Source organism: Falco naumanni, chromosome 7 (assembly GCF_017639655.2).
Source record: "Falco naumanni isolate bFalNau1 chromosome 7, bFalNau1.pat, whole genome shotgun sequence".
Taxonomy (NCBI): domain Eukaryota; kingdom Metazoa; phylum Chordata; class Aves; order Falconiformes; family Falconidae; genus Falco; species Falco naumanni.
The window spans coordinates 72,092,843-72,107,499 of record NC_054060.1 but is presented as its reverse complement, the minus strand read 5'-3'; the positions used below and the strand labels follow the sequence as shown (position 1 = coordinate 72,107,499).

General features: G+C 50.9%; 1 protein-coding gene across 3 annotated transcripts in view; it reads right to left on the bottom strand.

Annotated features, from left to right (window-relative positions):
• Window positions 1–11,345: 11,345 nt before the first annotated feature.
• Window positions 11,346–14,657, bottom strand: part of TYRO3 (TYRO3 protein tyrosine kinase) — a 42,292-nt gene continuing 38,980 nt past the window's right edge. For all 3 annotated transcript variants that reach the window (XM_040601632.1, XM_040601633.1, XM_040601635.1), the window contains one exon: window positions 11,346–13,793. In XM_040601632.1, coding sequence (XP_040457566.1) covers window positions 13,418–13,793 — 376 coding nt within the window. In that variant the 3' untranslated portion in view covers window positions 11,346–13,417. The remainder of the gene's footprint in view (window positions 13,794–14,657) is intronic.

Genomic DNA, 14,657 nt, shown 5'->3' with positions numbered 1-14,657 from the left:
GTAGGTCATTTATACTCATTTCTTAGGAAAAAGGCATTTTGACTGGAGCAGTTTTGAAGGAAACCTGATGGTGTTTGCAAATATCACAGAAACAAGCCAAGTGCGATACAGGGGAAAAAAAGAAATAGTGTTGTTTTGGTCTCCAAGTGCAAACCCCATCCTTTACCCAAGACACAGACCTCACGATTGCCCTGCTGAAGAAATTCCTATTCAAGTCAGATTTGGAAATCTTAATTTTGAAAACATGCGTGTAATTTGAAGTGGCAATGCCCACATTATGTAGTAAGGTTTTGCAGAAAAATCCTTCAGTGCTCATTCCTCTGCTTTTTTTTATCTGTGAACAATTTTCTGTTTGTTGGCTAAATGGGTTGGGTGGTTGGTTTTTTTTGAAAGCTGAGAATTGGGAAGCTAGAGTTCATTAGAGATTCAGGAAGCTTAAATAAGCAGGGAGAAGAATGTTCCTCCTCTCCCACTCCCTTCCTTTCTGAATAAAACCTTTAAGAGGGGGAACTGGGGGAAGAGCAAGTACCTGTTCTTCCAGGGTAGTGTTGGCCAGGGGGACCACCCTGCTCTTCCAGCATCCTTGGTTCTGATGGCTCCCAGAGGCTCCCACTCGCTATCCCACTTTGCTCTGCTCTCCTGTTTGCAGATGGCTTGCCGTGGGCCTCCCCCCCTTCACTCAAAATTTTCACCCCAGCATTTTCAGCTCTTCCAGTCCCACCCATCCCAGTAACAGTGACAAAATGGGCCTGTGAATGCATTAGGAGAGTTCCCACTGAGGAACATATTTAGGAAATAAAGGCATATGCTTCAGAAAACTGAGCAGAAACAGGCACATCCTTTCATAGGAAGAAATTATACAGGTTTTGAGTGGGCTGAGCTTGTGGGAGGAAGGAAGTGTGATACAAAGAAGAAGGGCGGCGCTAAATCTGGTCTATGCCCAAGGCTGGCATTTTATTGCCAAACTCATTACCTGGTGTGTTTATTCCTGATAACTGCAGGATTCAAACCCTGATAAACAAACTTTGTTCTTCCATTAATAATATCCATTTATAATTAGTCATAATGTAAAAATAATTACATTTACACAACAATAATTACGTTTAACGGCAACCCCCATCCTTATGTCTGAAGTATGTTATTTAAGTGCTTTAATCAATCATTCAAAGTCTGCAAAGTGTCAGAACTAAGAATACAACTTTCTGGGCACTGAATGAATCAGGATCATATCAAGAAAATGCCGTGCGAGTTTTTAATGAAATCAGCTTTTTACATATACATACATGGGAGCCAGATAGAGATTGCTGAGATAATTGTGAAGCTGGCATTTGCTAGCTTCCTAGTGTGGACTTCGTACCCCAAGTAAGGACTTTCTTACCTGAATACATGGAGAGGGTTCACCAATGATGGTTGCTTTCTAAGAATTCCCTAATGTTGGTTTTATTGGGTAAAGTTTTTTAAAAAGACCAGTTGTCTTGGTTACACTTTGAGCTGCTGTACATCATCATGATTTAAGCCTTTAAATTACTCCTTTTATAAGGAATCCCTTATAAAATTCCTATTTCCTTTATACCTGCCACTGGAGCTGCAAAGGTAGCAGCGTAATTGTGTGGCAGGAAAGGCTCTTCTTTCCAAAGGCTGCAGCCAGGGATCAGCTGCTGGGACTGGAGAAGTAAGGTTAGGAGGAAGGCCTGTCCAGATTTTCTTGACTTAATTCTAAATTTATAACATTCTACAAGGCAAAATGGCAGGCAAAGCAGGCGGCCTGCCCCTAGCCTTTAGTTACTTTTGTTTCACCACCAAGAGCTGACTTAAGGTCTCCAGGCTGCCTCCCCGGGAGCTGCTGTGACAAGTCTTCCTGCTGGGTGGCCGGTGCTGGTGAAGATGCCTCTCTGTGTCTTGAGACAGGCAAGAGCCTGCACTGCTCAGGCTGAGAGCCTGCTTTCTCTTTTACAGAAAGGTGGGTGGCAAAGCCCTCTTCTCCACCAGACTCTTCCCATCCCAGCTTTCCACCTCAGCGATCAAGGACAGTCATAGCCTCTGGATACCCAGCCTGTTGCCCTCCCCAGCCCGAAGAAGGCAGGGCAGAAACAGGACTGTACTTCAGCCCCTCACCCTCCACCTTTCTACAGGGAGGAGACTTGCCACCGCGCCCAGTAAAGGCAAGCTGCCGGCTGCGGTGTGTCTCTGCAGTTCCATCCTGGCACGGTGTTTATTTAAGGCAGAAACCTCCTGGCAGCGCATGCATGGTGAGATGCTTGGACTTGGCTTTCTTGCTGTGGGCCAGATCCCGAGGGGCAAAAGCTACCTTTGGGATCTGGCTCAAGTTCGTTGCTCCCTGAGGGAGCAGCAAGCAGCCATCCCAGCACTGCTTTCCCAGCCGCTTTGCTTACCAGAGGTTTGGCTCTTCTGCTGCACTAGGCCTGGCCGAGCCCAGTCTTTTTCCTCCCTTTTCCCCTTTTGAAGGGAATGCAGCCTAACAAACTCTTCCCTACTGCAATGGCTGAAAACAATCACTACCCCCTCCCTACTGTGATGGGCAACTCCGAGAGGGAGGGGTTAAACCTCTCTCCCACCAAAGCTGCAAGGAAGGAAGACGCAGGCACAGCTCCCTGAGTGCAGATCATTATTGCAATAGCATAAATCTGAGACCTTTTAATAAATGGGGGCAGAGAGGGGCGACGGACCTTTCCTGAAACATGCTGTGGAGGACCCCAACTGCTCTGTGATCCCAAGGCATGGCATGGGGAAGGGGGTGGGCATTGTGTGCGGCTGCTGGTGGCTCCAATACAGCCTAGGGTTCCTCCGTGCTCCCTACACACACATAGATCCCCTTGCGAGACGGCACCACAGGGACACAAACGCTGATTGCTCTTGATCAAAATGAGGAGGGAGCTGGCACAAAGCACCAGCTGCAAAAAACTCATGTGCATCTGTAGGCACCAGTGCAAAAGCAGCTGCAGTTTTGAGACACTCGATTTCAATGCTCCGGGCTGACCTTCCTACAAGCACCAAAGCCACTGGCTGGCTCCTGGGATTATTTCCTTTAAAGTGGGAGGTGCTGATGGTTTCTCAGATATGTGAAGCCAGTAGTTCTCACACTGCAATATCCTCATTTAAAGCAGCTTTAAAAGCCCCAACTATCTTAAAAATCTAAATTACACTAAAAGACAGACTACATCCTTGCCCTGCCCAGCTCTGAGGAGAAGCAGTGGGGGCACCAGGTTTGCTGGATGGGTTGGGAACCATCTTCAGACCATTGCGGGCTCCCTAGAGGCTCCCACACATTTGCAACTTTTTTCCCTCCCCAAGGGTGTGTGAGTGGCCAGCAGCAGGTGCAGGGGAGCCCAGGACATCAGCCATCCCATTTGTGCATGGGGACACTATCTCCCCTCCGCTGTCTCCCAGCTCATCAACACTGCCCTGGCAGAGCCAAGCAGCAGGATGGACAGTTTTGCCACCTGAAGCAACTTGCTGCCCTAAGCACCTGCCCTCTCGGCTGCCACCCATGTCCTACCTCAGAGGCTGGTGCAAAGAAGAAGTAAAGCTCCTGAGGCAGACACATAACCCAGAGGCCAGCTCAGACACCTGGCAACAGACCACCAGCCCTCACTGTCTCACCTGAGGTGAGGAAACTTGCTCAAAAAGCTATGGCTGCATCACTGAGTAGTGCAGCCAGGGCGTATTCATGGACCAGAAAGGTGCCAGCAACCTGCTGCTTGTGCTGTACCCACCTGGTGAGGGACGCTCGCTGTGGGCCAGCTCCGCCTGGGGCCCAGCAGCCTTTGTGCGGGCTGTGAGCGGCGGGTGCACTCCCACAACCCATCTCCCAGCACGGTGAGGGGGGACCATCAGGGTATTCACTATGAAAGCAGCACCCTCATCCAAAGCAAGGACATGTTGCAGCCTATCAGGCTGCAACAAGGCTTTACCATGGGTCAGATTTTACTGTTTGTGCTGTTTCTCTCTCCTCCAGAGGCCAGTCCACCCTGCTTCTTGCTTCTGCTGCATCCGGATTCTTCCTTCTCCAGACTCCTCTTCCAGGCAGCCTCTCCTCATCCAGATCCCCTTTTTCTCCCGGGGCCTCTCTTTGTCTCTCCTAGATCTGGGGTGCTCTCTCTCCTCCCTCTGCTTTTTCCAGATCTCTCTTCATCCATCACCCCACTTCCATACCCCTCAGAGCTATTTAACTACTCAACAGAACCAGCCACAGCTGCACCTTATCCACATCAGCCAACCCACCGCCCCTGCAGCCAGCCCACAGCTGTATGTTATCAATGATAATTAACCAGCTTCAATCCTCTACAGTTCCTCTACAAGGATATGCTGAGGTGTCCACACGTTACATATTTCACTGAAATGCGTCTGGAGAAATTACAAGATCTTAGAATCATTGAGGTTGGAAAAGACCTTTGAGGTCATAGAGTCCAACAGTTACCCCAGCACTGCCAAGCCCACCGCTAAACCAAGCACACATCTGCACGTCTTTCAAATACCTCCGCGGGGGGGACACAACCACCTCCCTGGGCAGCCTGTGCCAGTGCTTGGCCACCCTTTCCACCAAGAAATGTTTCCTGAACCTCCCCTGGTGCAACTTGAAGCTGTTGCCTTTTGTCCTGTCACTTGTTCCCTGGGAGCAGAGCCTGCCCACAGCCCCTGTCAGGCAGCTGTAGGGAGCAACCAGGCCCCCCCCGAGCCCCCTCCTCTCCAGGCTGAGCCCCCCCAGCTCCCCCAGCTGTTCCTCATAGGACTTGTGCTCCAGGCACAGTAAATGGCACAGACAAGGCAACCATCAAATACACAAAGCACTTTCTCCGTAGCTGCTGCTGCTAAACAACATAACCACATCACAACTCACATGAGCATCCTAGGGGGCAAACATGCAACAAATGCTGCACGGACTGAGAGCTGGCACTTGGTGAAGGGGTTCCTGCATCTCTCTCAAGCCCGTTTCACTGCTGAGCTCACCAACAGTGGAGCTCACCAACTGTATGTCCAGAAATCTCGTCCGGTTTGCATGCAGAATGTCAATGCAAAGCAAAAATTACTAGTTTGGGGCCAAATTATTGTTTCAGTTGCTTCCTGTAGTTTTTCAGGAGTCAATAGGTGTAACTGAGCAGAACTAAGAGTCCGGCCAAGAAAACCTCCCAACTCTCAGACTGCCTGGAGCCAGAGACAAGAATTTTCTCTTGCTCAGCAATCTGCTGCTCCCTCTCGGCAGCTGAATCACATTAAAATATTCAGAAACATAAGCAGGATTACTCTTTGCTGTTCACCAGCAAACCCACTAAGTAGAGCAGAGGGTCGAGGCTGGCCTGGGGAGCGTGCCTGCTGCCGCAGAGCCCCAGGACAGATCAGTGGCATGGTGGCAAAGGTCTTGAATTGGTCAGCGAGGCGAAGGATCCAGCCGGGTGCGCACAGCATCCTTGTGGGTGGAAACACTACCGGGGCTCAGGGGCTGCTGGTGGTGCTGGGGCTGCTCCGGGCCGGGCAGGATGGCAGCTCTCTGCCCAAGTTGGGACAGGGGCATGAAGGAGAAGGTGGCTGAGGGGGGGTGTTGAAACTGCATTTGCAGGATGCGGAACAGGATTTTGTGGCTGGGCAGGCAGGAGGGCAGGCTGGAAGGAGGGCTGCGGGGGAAACACAACACATTCTGGTGTGTGGTGAAGGATTTCCCCCGTAGACCTGCAGGCTGTTAAATGGATGTCTCCAGCTTTCTGAAGGGCCCATGTTCAACCACCCTTATGGGTGTGTTTCTGCAGTGAAATGTGAGGGATTTTAAAAACCAGGGCAAAGTCTGCTGTCAGCCAAGTCCCTAGAGCACCTCCAATTCCTGCTGTAGGAGAGGAGGGTGGCATTTCTGAGAGGCACAAACACCACACTGCAGAGGGCAAAACGTCCCCGATGGACACATTATCCCACCACTGCCCTCTCTGAGCTTTCCCAGCCCTCTGCTTCAGCAGCCAGGGCTGGCTCTCTGGCCCTGGCAGGGCCCAAACTGAATTTGATCCCCAACGTTCTCAGGATGAAACCTTGCCTGCTGCAGGCTGCTCTGAGGCTTTTCTGCGCGCCCCAGGAGGGTGACACCACCACCGGCACAGCCAGCTCGGCTCTGCTTCCAGCGCTCTCCCTGCAAGCAAAAGCTCAAGCGGGAAGAAACTGGGCAGTCAGCCCTGCCTTGTGGGCTCACCTGTGCCAAGGGAAAGGTATGTTGTGCCCTTCCACCGTGCCTGCAGCAAACAAGGCAGCACCTTGCTTCCACCCGCGATGGCAGGCCCAGAAAAAGGGGGTTGTGGGCGAGGCAGAGATACACCTCACCTGCTAATGCGTGGGAAGACCACAGAAAGCCTTGTCTTCTTTAAAACTTTACCCCCATTTGCACTAATGTTGAGCTAAGAACACGTGGGGGTTTTTTTTGTTTTTTTTTTTCCCCGAGGTCACTGTTCATGATGCTCTGTTGCCCAGACTGTTTGTAAGATGCTTACTGAGAAAATAAATCCACTAATTTTTTCTTGTGAAAGTTTAGAGCCTTTCTGGCACAAAGGCAAGTGCAGATTTTCTACATTCACAGATTTCTGATGCCAATAGAAATTAGTCTAGAAACAGGCAAGCTGTAAAGCACGATGTTGAACTCTTGCCAGCCTTGTGACGGCATCATCCCATGGGCTTCCGTGGAGCGCTGCGCATTGCCCCACTGTGGGCTCAGCATCAGGGCTCAGCGGCACCAGGTAACACTTCAGCAGCTGAACAGCCGTGAGCAGGAAAACCGATGTCATCCCAGGAAATCAAACTCACCCAGGAGAGGTCAGGGCATGGCAGAACGGCAGGCTGGGGGCATTCCCGGATTACGGACTACTTCCTTCTCTCAGCTGTGTTATTTTCACACCAGGAAACCAACCTCCAATGACCTTGGTGCCTCTCTCACTGATTTACACCACTGTCAGCAACAGGTGATTCTGGCCCGTGGTGCTGGAGGCCTCTGGGATAAGGACTGCTCCGCTGCAACAGCGATGGTCAAATGCAAAAGCACAAATCCCCAAATAAAGTCCCCATGAGCCAACTGTTATCTTCAGTTACAGCACTGCAGCCCCTGACCTACGGCCTGACAGAGCTCAGCAGGCTGGCAGGATTTCCTGGAGCATATTAAGAGAAAGAAAGCAGAAATATTGAGGCATGTTATTTTCCACTATAAATAGGTTCAGCTCCTCTCATTTGGATCGTTGCCTGATGATGCCTGCAGAAGAAGTTGGCCTGCTGGCAGGGCTGCAGCCCTGAGTAATTTTGGTGCTGACCCAGAGAGATTTCACCAACAGGTGGAAAATATTTCCTGCAGCGAGCGCGATCACTGCCTCAGGTACAGCCCAGCGTGTCAGCTCCAGTGCAAGCACACTGGCGTAACCGGAGTGTTGGCAGACAAGCTGCAGTGAATCAGACAGGGAGGAGGCAGAGAGAGATGTCACCGGCTGTTTGCTCTGCCGAAGACTTCCACCCCCACAGCAATGCTGGTAGAAATATGTACCCATGCTTCACCCTTTTCTGTGCATCGTCTGCCGTCTTTGGTACCTTCAGCAGTGCTGGCACCGCCGGCCTTGGCTGCCAGGACCCCCAATTCCAGCAAGGGGGAGCAGACAAACACCAGGAGATGGGTCTTAAACCACTCTGGCTGTCTGAAGCCTCGAAGTTGGGATTTGACACAGGTTTTTATACTATCAGGGGTTCTGGCAACAGTGAAGCGCGTGCTTCATTCCAGGGCAACCACTGCGGGTGCCCTGCGTAACCCCCACGCTGCAGCTTCCTTTGCCCTTACGCCCTGCAGCTTGGGTACAAGGTTCACAAGCACCAAAAGGTTGTTAAAACTCAGTCCCTCCTCATGCGCCCAGCCACAAGCCTGCAAAGTATTTCTGCTCCTGTTACTCTTTGTGTATCTTTGTGCAAGGAGAGGGATAATGCAGACAAACAATACCAGGAAATGTATTAATGAGGTCTGAACCTTACCTGGTGTTAGTGGTGGCATGCCACTTTACATTGTCTACCAATGTGAACTTTGGGCATTTTAGCTTCTTTTAAGGTAATTTAATAAGAAGAAACAAGGAGCAGCGAGTGACCAAAGGGCTCTCTGTACCAGCTAACATTCGTGTCGCACAAGCAAAAGTGGCTGTTGCAGCGGTATTCGCTGGTGGAACAGAAGTAAGGAGGCAGCAGCAGCCTCCCACGCAGCTTGGTAATGACAGGGTACCAGCCAGATATATTGTCTTATATATCAGCTAAGAAAGCAGCGACCTTCTGAATTTGCTGCACTAATTGCCACGTTGCAGCGTACAGAGCGTGCTTCTCTCCAGTGCCTCTCAGCTCCCCCTTTTTGTCACCTTTACTGGCGCTGTGTTTACCAGCAGGGAGTGCCGTATCTTATATTCCCGACTAACAGTATTCATGCATGCAAACCCCCTTTCCTCTTTCAAATTCCTGCTTCCTCACACCACAGGCTGGCAAGAGCCAGCCCCTATAAAGACCCTTCTGGAAACTAGTCAAGCCCCATAAAATCCCAACTGAACTCAACAAAGCTTAAACCAACAAGTGCCATCTATTTCCTGAGGTCAAACGTTTCTCTCAGTTCTATTTTAAGTCAGTGAAAAGAAACTGGAGGAAAAAAAAAGCTGTTTCGATACTTTCCAAGCTGCGGCTGGTGGCTCATCAGAGCGCCCGCCTGGAAAGCTGGGCTTGGTGGGAGCCAGCAGCTGAGCCGCTGAAATACCCGGCTCTTACTTTCGGTCCTGTTGTCAGATGTGACCAAAAGATGTTCCGTTTCCCCAGCCCAATCGCGTTTGTGAATGTCTTGGCTTGGCATGCCTCGAGCTTGAGGATCCACAAAATAATTAGTAAGCGAGGAGTCAATCGTCTTTGTTTTTGTCGCTAGACCTCACTGCAGTGACTGAAGTCTGATTCATACTGACGCCGAGTTCCTTTCGTATGACAGAGCAAATGCAATCAAAAAAAACCATGTCCGTTGGTCTTTTCTGTTCTTGGACTAAGTAATTGATTTTTAGCTCCGTTTCCCATGGTAACAAGGCTTTCTGATCACCAGCTGCACGTGTTGGCCCCAATACCTTTGGAATCCACTGCTTCATTTCAGCCAAATGGGATGATAAGATCGAGGTCTCAAAGATAATTAAATTCCTGCAAGTTCTCTGAAAACGGGCTGTGTGTGGCAGAGCCTATTAGTGCCACATCGGTACCTTCACTGCAGATGGAAATTCAGTGATTTCATATTGGACATCAGAGACTCCACAAAGGGAAAGGGTCTTGCGAGTACCGTAAGTAGAGGCAATCTTCACCTGGGGCTTGCGATCACCTGTGGGATGCAAATCCACAGGAGACCAGGCTTCCTTTGCTCTGTAGAACAACTTGCTGTTTCAAGGGAGCATAATGGGTGTTAAATAACAAATCAGTATAAAATTAGGACTGTATATGAGAGTCCCTCACAGAAATCCCTGGAAAAAAAATACAAAAATTTGCAAAAATTGGTGGCTGCTGAGCATCAGGGGAGAATGACTACTGCCAGCAAAACAGAATGTATATCAGGAAAACATCTATGTGCAAATATTGTCAGCCAGACTCAAACTCTTACTCAAAATTAATTGCATTTAACTTCAGGGAGCATCTTTACTGAGTCAAGACGGCAAGACTTCCCTGCAAACGCGGGCCAGGACGGAAGGTGGCAGGTCCTAGGGTAGCTTTGCATTAGCTCCGAGGTTTATCCGCATGCTGCAAGCACCTGCTGAGCCATCAGCCTAAGCGTGATGTTCCCACGCTGCGCAGGTATCCTGTCGGGCTGGAGCATCCCTGCGTCTGCAGGCTGAGCTGCCAGCACATCCCATGGTCCAGGGCCCATCAGTCAGCCCTGGCACGGGAGCCGGTGGGGGCATCTCTCCTCATGCATTAACCACCCCAACGCAACACAGACGATGCTGTGAGCTTCTGCCGTGCCCTTGCTCACAGCCCAGCTGGTGACTGGCCCAAGGGGCTTGAGCCTGCATTAGGATGGAGGAGATCCTGTTCCATCCTTGGGCAGATGTGGACGGAGGAGGAGTGTGGTCAGGCTTATCAGTGTAAGACAGAGCTTGCTTCAGCAGAAATGTGCAGTGTCCCTCGGCTGTCCCACCACAGGGGATGGGGCAAGGGCTGCTGCTTGGGTGGACAGGAGGGACTGCATGTTGTACCAGGGGGGTGGAAAAAAAGGGTGGTTGCGGGGGAAACATTTGGTTTAGTTATGAAACCAGTGTGCCCAACTGGTGCCTAAATCAGAACTGTTAGGGTAAAGCTTCCCTGGGGTCAGGGTCACAGCACTGTCACCGAGTGGACACAGAGCCAGGCCAGCTGCTCACAGCCTCTTCAAGATGTAAGAGCAACACACTGCAGGACACCGGGGCTGGACCAATGCCTTCTCTGTTCTGGGATTTTATATACAAAATTCCCCACCTCTGCTTTCTGACTCCCTTGTCTGCTGTCTTCACAGCTTGTCCCATCTGTCCCCGTTTTAAAATCTCCTTCCCTCCCTCTTCTCTCACTAGCTCTTCTGCTGGTGTCACTCCTCCCACCCACAACAGCCTCATTTGTACCTCGTCCGACCAGCCTTGCGTGTGAAAGGATTATATCATCATTGGAACCAGGTCCAAGGGGCATCACTGGACAATGGAACCTTAAAATACTAACTAAATCAGCTGCTTCGCGCTTCAGAAGTCATTTTTCCTGCATTGCAGATGGGGGGTGAGCACTCGTACAGTTTACCATCACTCTTCCTCTCTGTGAGCTGGCAGGCAGAGGGCGTGCAATGTGCTGCTTGCTGATGAAGAATAAAAGCGTGAGGTACGGCTTTTCTTCTCTGCAGGCTGGAAATCCAGGGGCTCTTTTATGTTGCGCTTGGAACACTTGACTCAGCAGCTGAATTTTACCCACCACCTCCAAAGCTCCCTTCCACAGAGAGCGCTGCCAGCAGCTGGATGGGTGCAGGCAACAGTCTGCAGGCAGGAAGTGATGCAGTGGTTTTGCATTCCCAGGTAGGATGCAGCACATCTCCCCAGGCTTCCGCACAGTGGTGGCCACAGAGCTCATCTCTTTGTGGAACCACTGGCCCACACCCACCAGATTTCAGCCTTCAGTCTCCAGGTTGGAGCGATGCAGAGTAGCTGCTGCCTGGGGAGGCCAAACGTTCTGTGCCTCCAGAAGCAGCTTAATCCCGCTTGGTGAAGGGAGAAAGATGCTTTGAGCTGGGGGCTGGCAGCTTCGCGATGCCTCCACCCGATAAGTGAGCACCATCACAAACTGCACCGCGGGTAAGAGGCTGGGACTCAGACACAGTACATGTTTTATTATTAAAAACCGCATAAAAACTAAAGACATGCTTCCCAAAGTTAGAGTCTGTATGTACATCTGCGCTTCCCAGGCAGCTGCAGGGAGCATAGCCGCCTGCCCTCGCTGCAAACGTGCACGGCACAGGTTTTTGTTACCCGTTGTTAGGTGTCATCTTTTCACCTGCATTTACAGCATTCCAGCTAAATGAAGAGAAAACCCTGTACCGCCTGGGGTATAAGATGGTGCAGTTCGTGTCTGCGACTGAGAAACTGTCCTGAACTCCTGCAGACATCTGTAGGACATCACTGTTCAGTAGGAAACTTTACAGAAAGGACCCATGCCCAAGCCCCAGGCTGAAATTCCCCTTCCCTAGGAAGTGTTCTCACTAAGGGCTAAAGCTGGACCTGGATTTCATAGCTGGTCCCAAACCTTACAATAAGCAAATACTGGGCATCGAAGGGTGGAGTGTTCTGATACCAAAACCTGCCATCTCATTGGATTTATTGGTCCCACCTCTGCCAATTCAGCAAATGATGGCATTTGTGGTATTCGCTTCTGAGGAAGAGCAATGTGGAATCCTAAGTCTTGTGATACTGCTGAGTTTTCAGCATACTGGAAATAAAAGAAATTAAGATCTAGAAAATATTTAGCAGAAGTAGAGTAAGATGTAACCGCACCTCCTCACTGGGAACCACTGCACAAAACAAATGCTGATTTACAGTAAAATATTAAATTATTAAAAACCACACAAGCGCTTGCAGTTATAGTGAGTCAGACATGCTGATTGGAAAACAGAACAAAACCCGAAGAGCAAAACCATTAACCTTGCCCTGTCTGGAAGGCTGCAGTGATACCAGGCGATGTTCTGATGTGACTTCTACAGCATGCCAGAAGACCTCCCTCACAGGAGGGCCAGTGGTTCTCAAGCTCTTTCACCACGAAGACTCTCACTTGAGAAGAAGAGCTTCCAGCTGACGATCCCTTCCCTCCAGCACACACACACACACACACCCCTTCCCTCACTACAGCAGCTACAGGACTTACTTGAAAAAGTCATAGGACTGTTAAAAGATGAAACAAATCCTATTTTAAAGCAAATGCTGAATCCTGCTCCCCGCTGAAACTGAAGCAAGTCTGCCATTCTGTATTTAAACTGTCTCCTTCCCTTCCTGGAGGGCAGCACTTAGCATTAATTAGCACGGTTTCCCCATACTGCTGTTAAGTCCTCTCTACACTGTTTCCTTTCCATCCCTTTGAAGTTGGATTCTGTCCTCACACACGCCAGCTGCTCTCCCTCCCTTCACATTTTAATGCCAGCTGCAAGTCTAGTCAGGCCTGAACTGGCATCAAACAGAAGAAAAAGAAAGATATAAAAGAGGTACGTGGGGTGATGAGGGATGCTGGATTTTCATTTTTTTTTCTAATTTCATCACACACCAAAATGTCTGAAGCCCTTAAAAGAGCCCTGGTCTGAGGAAGCAGCAAGTGTCACTGCATGAAATAAGCCAGATGTTCAAATTCAGTGCTGGATAGAAGCAGATCCGCAGATTAGTTTGAGAACCACTGAGGTAGACAAAAAGTCTAGGCAGTGCTGCTGAGTGAACACAAGGGGAATTCTGCCCTCTTGGCCTGAATGACAGTGTAAATACCCACTAGTGCTTTCAGAGACACCAGTCCTGAAGTCACGCAGCCAGGATCGACGACAACATCCACACAAGAGTGAGCACTGACTGAACAGAAGGTGTATTCGGCTCTGCTCCAGCAGTCAGTGAGACGGAGCAGAGCACAGACTGACTGACCACCTCAGCTCTGAACACCTGTCAGAGGGATGTGATCGACCTGTAACCCTCCTGCCCCCCTCCCCCAAATCCAAGGGGTCGCTGGGGTCCTTCCAAGCCGTCTGCCGCTGCAGCCCACACAGGTGGCGAAAGCTACAAAAGCTGCCCAGGAGCTCTGGCCAGTGCTGTTCAAAGCCGTTTCAGATCTGGCACCAGAGCCCCAGGTGAGACGGCACCGCGGCTGCACACATCCCGTCCCAGGGAAGCAAAGTGTCACTGCTATGTACAGGCTAACAGCTCCTCTCTCCTTCTGTCTCCAGCTCATACAGAAGGCTTTTGTCCTCCTCCTCCTGCCCATCTGGATGCCTTTCACCCTCGGCATCATCTCCAAGGCACAAGGGGCTCATGATGTAGCGATAGTCACTTGTGACAACAGCAGCTGCCCCAGCCACGGTCTCATCACCGTCCGTGTTTCCAAAGGAGGCGTGAAGGGCAGGGTCACTCGCAGACGCCTCTTTGTCCTTCCCAATGTTGACATAGAGAGGATCTTGACTGGAAGAGAGCGTGGACATCCTCCCCCGAATCATTTCCAGCTGGGACCGGAGCACCCCAAAGCTGGGACGTAGCTTGGGCTCAGGATGCCAGCATCTGCACATGAGATCGTAGCTGCAAAATACAGGGAGACAAGAGCGCTGAGAAGCAGAGCAGCCACCCCCTGCACCTCTGAACCAGGGCTCGTGCAGCCCAGCAAGCACAGACACTTTCCCCCAAACACATTGGCTTTGGCCTTGCACAGCTGGCAGCACGTGTGCAGCCACTGCGGATCTAGTTCCTTCATCCTTCGTGTTTTCAAAGGCATTCTCATTTTGGTCAAAATCATTATTTAGACACTACCAAAAACCCCCAAAGCCCTGTCAAAGGATGCTGAACTTCTTGGTAAAAATCTCGTTCCACTGTCTCCGGAGAGCTACAATACAGTTGAGCGTGACACCGCCCAGTAACAGCCTTGGAATTTATTTGCAAAAAGCGTCCCGACAGCCTCTGCCACAGCTGAAGCCACCCCTCCGAATTCTAGTTCAAGAGCAGATAAAGCACAGGAAGAATAAAAACAGAGATCCAGCTGTGCGGGGTGCAAGTTCTTTCCGGAATATTCTTTTTTCACACGGCGCTAACTCAGCGTGCTCCCATAACGGAGGTGTGGTGCTGGGGCTGCCCGGTGGGTCGCCAGCGGTGCTGGGAGGAGGCACAGCGGGTTTGCTCGGGGCTCCGCGAGGAACGGGCAGCAGCCTCGCTGCTGGAAGCGGGATACTGGAACAGCCCTTCCGCTGCAGATGCTCCAGAGCCACCCCTGCTACGCAGGAGGTGCGTTTAGCGCCGCAGAAGATGCGTTCAGCGCTATTACCAGCCTCAGGCCCTGTCCTGCAGCACTTCTGCTGTGGCCAGGCGCCAGCTGCCTCAGCTCTGGTTGCCCGAGGGCCGGTGTGAGCAGGCTCGGCTGGTGCTCGCTCGTGGCCTCCCGCCGGAGCCCAT